Below are 7,753 nucleotides of genomic sequence, written 5' to 3'. Positions count from 1 at the left end.
GACCACATTTCCAAGGTCACTAGGAGTCCTGAAAACCTCTGTATAATAATGCAAGCTTTTCATTAATCTATTTTTAGTTTAAGGTACAGAAAATTGGTTGAAGCTGTCAAAAAACAAAACAAACAAACAAAAAACCCAACCCCCCACCCCCAAAACCCACTGCTGAGAATGTTTGCTTGGGAGAACTTGGACAACTCAGAGAGTTCACCCCAGGAAAGGGGAGGGATGTCCTTGTCACAGAGCTTGATCAATGCTGTCTCACCATCGATCTTTGGCAAGTTGTCCTGGAAAGGGACGGTCAGAGTTCCAAAGTGCAATATTCTATTTCCAATTAAAATGTAAAAACAAACCTTTTTCATAAAACACATTGGCCTCAGCACTGGGGATTGACTACAAAGCCCAGTGCGGGTTGAGAAAAGCTGAAAGCAGACACTGTAATTGATAAAGGAGATAAGTCAATCTGTGTCCTTTAAAGAATAATGAGTTCCATTTTTCATCAAAAAGATCTCCTTGTGCTGGAGAAACATTCTTTCAATAAATCTATTTAATGGTTTCCTCTCTAATGATATATAGCGTTGCAGCAGGTCCCAGTAAGGGACTGCAGACCACCCATCACCTCATTTGCATTGCTAATTCAACCCAAGGAAAACCCACGGCTTCCCAGGAAGGGCTGGTGTCCCGGGAACTAGCTGACGGCCTTCCTGGGCTCTTCAAGCCGGTAGATGGGATGGAATTTGGAATAAATGCCCTATCCCCAAACTTGAGATCCTTTGCCAGCTTACATGCCCCGGCCCCTACCACCGTTCTGGTGAGTTCAGGGATCCATCAGCTCTGAGGGTGACATCGCGTCACATAACTAAACAGTTCAATGCCTTGGACACTTGGGTTGTGAGAACTGGTTGGCTTTGTTTCTTCCCTGTGCTCATCCAAGCCCTGCCGGCCTTGGTGTTGTTTAGACTGTGGGAGATGGTCGATGTTTATTGCCTTTGGTGACTTTAATGAGCCTGCCTGAGTAGGCTGCCTACGGGCCCGATCCACACCCACCTGAGGCCGGGCCTGTCCCCTCCCCAGGGAATGAATTAGGGCCCTCTGCGCCCCTGTGTCAGGCAGCAGGACCTCCTGCTCAAGCTGGCTGACCTTTGTGAACCCCAACTTTACCAACATGCTGCTATTTCCACAAGGACCCGGCTTTATGTAACCAGAACTATTTCCTCCAAGGGCATCGGCCCTCCCCGTACCGGCGGACTTCCCCACATGGCAGTCATTACAAACAAGCCTGGAGTGATTTCCTTATGTTGCTGTTTGTTTATTCTTCTGTCGCGTGTGAGTCAGCCAGCTCATGGTTTGTGGCGGTTTTGCTTGTGAAATCTTAATTCTATTCCTATTGTCATGTTGGGTCCGGCAGTGAGACCATCTAGCGTTTTCTCATTGCACAACGTTTGCAAATCAATAAGGAGAAAACCCGAACAATGAGATGACGTGGGCTGGTCAGGAACTCGGCTCCCAGTCACCGGGGAGGCAGCTCTGCAGTTTCGCAGATACGGCAGGTGGCAGGGACATCCTCTAATGTCACTGGTGCGAGGATGACGAGGCCAGGTGGTGGCCTCTGGGATGGGTTTCAGTGAGGTGACTCTTAAGAGATGAGAGCGAGGGAATGACAGGACAATAACAACACTTCACACAGCAACTGACCAAATTTTTACTGCATTTGCTACACACTGGATTCCGACATGCTGGTCCCCAGCGTGGCTGGCTACAAGCTGGCCGGGTTCTCCTTTCCCCGCCAGGGACATTATTTCGATCCTACTCACTGTCCCAAGTCCAGAGGCAGTTATTAAAAACACTCTCGATGCAAACAGTGAGGAGCCACAAGACACAAATGGCGGTGGGTGCGATTTCCACAGCGGAACGTGGAACCCAGAGAAATGGTTTGTGGAGGCAAGACGCTTCCTTGGTGGTTAAGAGTATTATGGAGCTCAAGGCCCATAAGGGATTTTTTTTTCTTTTTAAATTCCTGGAGTATATTGAAACTAGTTGTTCCTAACATTATTTCATAGTTTTAATTAAATGTCTGACCTGATTTAAACCATGTTCGTTTGCATACATCTTTGAGTAGTGCGCCTTATTCATATTGATATAGGATGAAGGTTACAAATACCTGCATAAAAAGAGAAACTGTGACTCTATATGAAGACAACAACCACATTCCACAGCACGTCATTGGTTAATTTTCGACTCGTCAAGCATTATTTCAAACGAGAGAGGAAGAGAGAGAATATAGCTGAACACAAGCGCCACGCACAACAAAACAATCGGAACAGAACCAGACCCGATTTCTCTATTAATCAATGTAAAAATCGTTACCTCTGTTTCTAACACTTTTCATTAATTGTTATTTTAAGCTCCAGGAGCAGGATCAGATTTCTGCTGCCTCTGGGCAAATGAGTTATGATCTGATCTCAAGTTCCAAGGGAAATGTGCAAAGTTTGATTTTTTTCCCCAGTTGAGTAAACAGTACTATGTATATTATCTCTTGTGTTAGAATAGTGTTGTCTTCACATAAGACTCAAATAATGGTATTAGTCATTCATTTCCGTGGACACAGACACCCTCATGCGTGCTGACAGGTTTATAAGGAAGCGGTGGCAGCCGTGGTTCTGGGAGCTGCTAGATGACGGACTTTGATTTCTTGCACTCCTGAGGGATGGAGCCCGGGTGTGTCTGGTTATTGTCCGCTTTCTCTCCCAGATGCTGGCCTTGTCTGGAAGATTAATACATTAACAAGAGCTGAAGGTCCAGGCTTGCACGTCTTCAGACATGTTTATTAGCAGATGGCACACAGGATTCAAAGGTCACCACCAAAGTGACGTTTTAAAGTGAAACAACAATATTTATGTTCAGATGGTCTACTGATGAGATCATGTGGAAATGTTTTTGATTAAATTAGCTTATAAATGGTTGCCAATCTATAGACAACTTAAAAATGCCATGTCTGTTTACCAAATGTTTTCTTCTCACGCTCTCACCTTTTAAATATTAATGACCAAATGCTGCTTTGGCAGGGGGGTGCTTCTTTAACAGTAGGATCGGCGTATCTGGATTTCACGCCCTGGGTTATCTATTTTTTTTCATTTTAAAAATGTTATCTCTTGTGTGTTCTGAAACCTCACCTACTATTATTACTGCTCTGAAAGAGTTTGGATTCCACTAGGTAAATACAATTGCTTTCAATTTCTGCAATACAAATTGGGTCTCTGGAGAGACCTAAAATTCAGTCTCAGATAAGACCTTATGTTCAATATCATTAAAAAAGCTCAGAGCTAAATCTCAGAAACACTTATTATAGCTGCATTTTTGCCCTTGCAGCCCTTGGGAGCCACACTTTTGTGGCAACGTGTGCTTGTGTTTCGTATAACAATGTGAAAAATGAAATGCAGCTAAGGGGAGGGGAGGCCTCTCTCAACTTCTTTCTCTTTTCTCTTTGTTGGGCCCACAACTTAGCAGGAATTGTGAGGGAAAATTTTTACCTCAGAAAATGGGTTAGCCAGAAAACGCTCAACCGTGTGAAGTGAACAACTTTTTGTTTGTTTTGCAAGTCTCTACAGTCAACACAACTCACAAAACTATTTCCAACAAAGGGATTAAAATGCAGAAATAATCATCAGTTCGTAGATTAAAACTCTCACAGGCATATTGTAGGAAATGCATATGACCACATATACTGTTTCTCACTTGTTTATATTTAATTGTATTATGGATAATTTTGTAAGATATAGATACTATTGTCTTGACTTTTTTTTTTTACCTTATTATTACCTGTATCTTATTTTTCATACAGTGACAAAATTATAAATGTAAGAATGCGACAGAAGATTTACTCACTTTTCAAGAGAACCTTTTTCAATATTCATTGTCCCTTCCATTGGATCCAGTCCTTGCTCAGAAAATTGTTTCAAGGCACTTAAAGCTGCCTAAAAGTGAAAACAAACACAAACTAACAAGGAGATCCAGTCACTGGACTTTAATGTAATAAACATGTAACTGTAAAAAAAAGCTGAGATATATAGTAAAGACTATCAAACTCATTAGTCTACATAAACGCTCTTTTGCATCACTTAGCAAAATTACATTTGGAAGGCTGGATTTTCACGGACCAATGTGTACTTGGTGAGAGCTTTACTGCTGGTCTGTGACAGGGGAGAGAGGAATCTCCACAAGTCTCCTGCCTTATCCCTTCTCCATAATTTTGTCAAAAATCACAATGTTTTACCTGCAAATGTAGAAATGCCTCGTATAAACATACTTTGACAATGACTTTGCCTGATTTCTCCTCACATTACTGAAACTACACATTCTCTTCCTTCCCAGGTGAGAATATCAGACTTTCCCAAGTTGGGTACTCTTTTCAAAAATTAGCATAAAGGTATTGTTCAGTTTTAGAGACAGTGGGCCCCCACCAAGTCACCGAACGTGAGCAGAGAAATGGACTGAAGACCCTGTACATACTGAGGGGATGGTATCCTCAGAGGAGAGAGGAAATCCCCCCTCCTCGGGGCCCTAGGGAGGCGGGCTTGGCCATGGCAGAGCCTCCCAATGTGTTGCTATGCCTGTGACGCGCGTGGGATGCTGAAGGCTGTTGACAGGCTGGTGGAGCCTCGCTGGATAGCTGGGAGGCACCAAAAATGCGATGCTGATAAGATCTACATAACTTGTTGACACTCTTGTGCATGTTCCAAACTGTTATTTCTTTGACTAAGAATTTGGTTCTTCTTCCCCTCCCCCGCACCCCACTACTTTTAAGCTCCATCAGAAGGGCTTTGTTGAGTCTGAGAGAGGTGTGAGCAGCCAGGGTTGTTTGAGTCCTGGAGAGCCCGCTGGGTCACACTTTGGTCATCTGTATCTTTTCAACTGCCTTTGAAAACGAGTTAACTCTTGCAATTGCCCAGGCTTTTATCTGCCAAGGGTCTCTTTTGGGTAGCTAAGTGCATGATCCCTTTTACATTTCTTTTTTCGTAATAGACTTTTTTTTTTTTTTAGTTTTGAAGTTAATAGACTTATTTTTTGAGAGCAGTTGTAAGTTTTCAGAAAAATGGGGCAGGTAGTACCGAGTTTCCATATACCCTCTCTCCCACCCAACACAATGTCCCCCTGTTACTAACATTCTGCATTAGCAGGATACAACTGATGAGCCAGCATTGATTCATCATCATTAACTGAAGTCCATAATTTACATTGGCGTTCACTCTTTGTGCTGTACATTCTATGGGTTTTGACAAATGCATAATGTTATGTGTTCACGACTGTGTCACACACAACAGCTTCACTGGGCTCCGCTGTTTGTCCCTCCTCCTTAGTCCCCAAATCCCTGGCAACCACTAATTTTTTAACAACCTCTACTACAGTTGCCTTTTCCAGAATGTCAAATAGTTGGAATCATGCAGTATGTAACCTTTTCAGATTGGCTTCTTCCACTTAGTAATGTGCATTTAAGGTTTTTCCACGTCTTTTCATGTCTTGATACCTCATCTCTTTTTAATCGCTGAATAATATTCCATTGTACGGATGTACCAGCGTTTATTAATTCATTCACCTATTCAGGGATATCTGCTTCCAACTTTTGGTGATTATGAATAAAGCTGGGATAAATATCTGTGTGTAGATTTTTGTGTAATTGTAATATAATTGTAATTTTTTTTCTCCCTTCTCTCTTGGTCTTTCTACAGAAGGTGCCAAAAAAAATACATATATATTTTAAGAAAGGAAAAAAACTATTAAAATTGTAATACTCAATACTGATAACAAAAGATGACTACAAGTCACGTATGACTTCTACAATTACAAGAGGTGCTCAAAGTGGTTCCCATCAGTGTCCAGACACTTTTGATTATGGCGAATTACTGCTTGAGCAACACTGACCAAGTGTCCACTTGTATACATTTGTTTGGTGCCCCTGGTATTTTGAAATCACAAATCCTATATTCAACCAAAAGTCACAATATGCTCTTTTCTCTTCCTTTAGACTACTCTGCCTTTCAGGTCTTTTACATTGGTCTCCCTAGCTCAGATATGCCAATCTAAATGCCCACCCAGGTCTGCAGCCCTGGCCTGGGCACGCTGGGCAGGGAGGGGGCATCCTCGCTCTCTGTTACCTCTTTGGACCTGGAGTCCTCAGGGACGTCGGTGCCCCACCCCACTACACCTGCTCTTGGCCCACACTCATACTAGACAGCAGCTGGCACGGGTGGCAGCGGCAGGTAAGCACTCACCTCAATAAACCACACGGGTAGGAGCAGTGTGGTTTTCTCCCTGGGGTGCTGTTATTGGCTGAATTGAGTCCTCCCCAAAACCCACATGTTGAAGTCCTAACCGCCAGGGCCTCAGCATGTGGCCTTATTTGGAAATAGGGTCATTGCAGATGTAATGAATTAAGATGAAGTCATACTAGGAAAGGGGGGGCCCTGATCCAATATGACAGATGTCCCTATAAAAAGGGGAAATTTTGACCCAGACACAGGGAGAACCCTGTATGAAGATGAAGGCAGAGGTGGGTGTGATGCAACAGAAGCCAAGGAACGCTGAAGACCGCCAGCAAAAGCTGGAGAGCGTCATGGAACAGATTTCTCCCTCTCAGATGGAACCAACCCTGCCGACACCTTGATCTTGGACTTCTGGCTCCAGAACTGAGACAATAAATTTCTCTTGATCAAGTCACTCATTTTGTGGTACTTTGTTACAGCAACTCTAAGAAATGAATATAAGTTTATCATAATTCCTCTTTAAGGTTATTAGGACCTCTCTTTCCTCTGTCTGTTGTTTCCTTTTATTACCTTTTTACTATAAAAATAGTTTTTCATTACAGAATAATCATAATCTGTAGGCAACCAATAAAAGTGTAAATATTCACAACCCCACTCTCCATTTCCAACTTTGTATCTCCTTTCCAAATCCTTTTCTATCCCCTCTCCATCTGGACATGCTATAACCCGGATTATGCCTTAACACTGTTGTATACCCCGCCCTTTCATTGAACACGAGCAGTTTTCAGAGCAACAGAAACATTTCATTAGCACCACTTCGCACGGCTGTACCCTCTCCCATTGACTTCACGTACCCTTCTATATTTAGCCAGTCGCTGCTGTTGGACCTTCAGGCCACTCCCAGTTTTTAAGCTGTTATTCACACGGCACCAACTTTCCTAATAGTTAAATCTCTGTGTACCATCTCAATAATTTCCTTGGGATAAACTCCTAGAAATTGACTTTCTGGGCCAAAGAACATGCACATTTTTAAAGACTTGAACGTGAGTTTTCTCTCTGTGCCCTCAGAGAGGTCGTGCCCACACCAGCAGTGTAAGGAGTGTCCGTTTGTCTAGGTGCCTTGGGAATTACCTCTCTGAATCACTCTGTGGATCATTTGAGCAATCCAGTGCTGTCTTTTATGGCCCCGCCTTATTTTTAATTTGTGCACCCTGATCATTTACCTTTATCACTAGACTTGCCTTTGAGTGAAGTTTGTTTCTTTCACAAATTAAATGTATCCTCCAAAGACCCAGATTAGAACAATTCTCCTCCCTCCAAAAAAGAAATTTGCAGAGACTGGACTCTCATTTAGATTCAATTCAGTGACCTCTGAGGTCCTTAAAAGCCCTGAAATGCTGAGGTGGCTGGGCAGCCTTCCCAGGTGACGGGAGTGGACTTTCCCTGTGGCCTTGTTACATGAAACTGAGCTCTGGAGTCCCACCTCATACACACGC

The 7,753-nt window shown here is 43.0% G+C and overlaps 1 protein-coding gene across 23 annotated transcripts in view; it reads right to left on the bottom strand.

Annotated features, from left to right (window-relative positions):
- Positions 1–1,675: 1,675 nt before the first annotated feature.
- Positions 1,676–7,753, bottom strand: part of STAU2 (staufen double-stranded RNA binding protein 2) — a 223,830-nt gene continuing 217,752 nt past the window's right edge. For 16 of the 23 annotated variants that reach the window (XM_074319223.2, XM_074319221.2, XM_074319237.2 and 13 more), the window contains 2 exons: positions 3,883–3,971; positions 2,223–2,761 (listed from right to left, as the gene is read on the bottom strand). In XM_074319223.2, the coding sequence (XP_074175324.1) occupies positions 2,668–2,761; positions 3,883–3,971 (183 nt within the window). In that variant the 3' untranslated portion in view covers positions 2,223–2,667. Of the gene's footprint in view, positions 2,762–3,882; positions 3,972–7,753 lie in introns of all 23 variants that reach the window. The other 7 variants (XM_074319222.2, XM_074319230.2, XM_074319234.2 and 4 more) reach the window with 1 other exon arrangement.

This window comes from Rhinolophus sinicus, chromosome 7, assembly GCF_057876585.1.
Source record: "Rhinolophus sinicus isolate RSI-liver-muscle chromosome 7, RSI-T2T, whole genome shotgun sequence".
Lineage (NCBI taxonomy): Eukaryota > Metazoa > Chordata > Mammalia > Chiroptera > Rhinolophidae > Rhinolophus > Rhinolophus sinicus.
The sequence above is the reverse complement of the archived record's forward strand: the minus strand, read 5'-3'. Positions and strand labels throughout refer to the sequence as shown.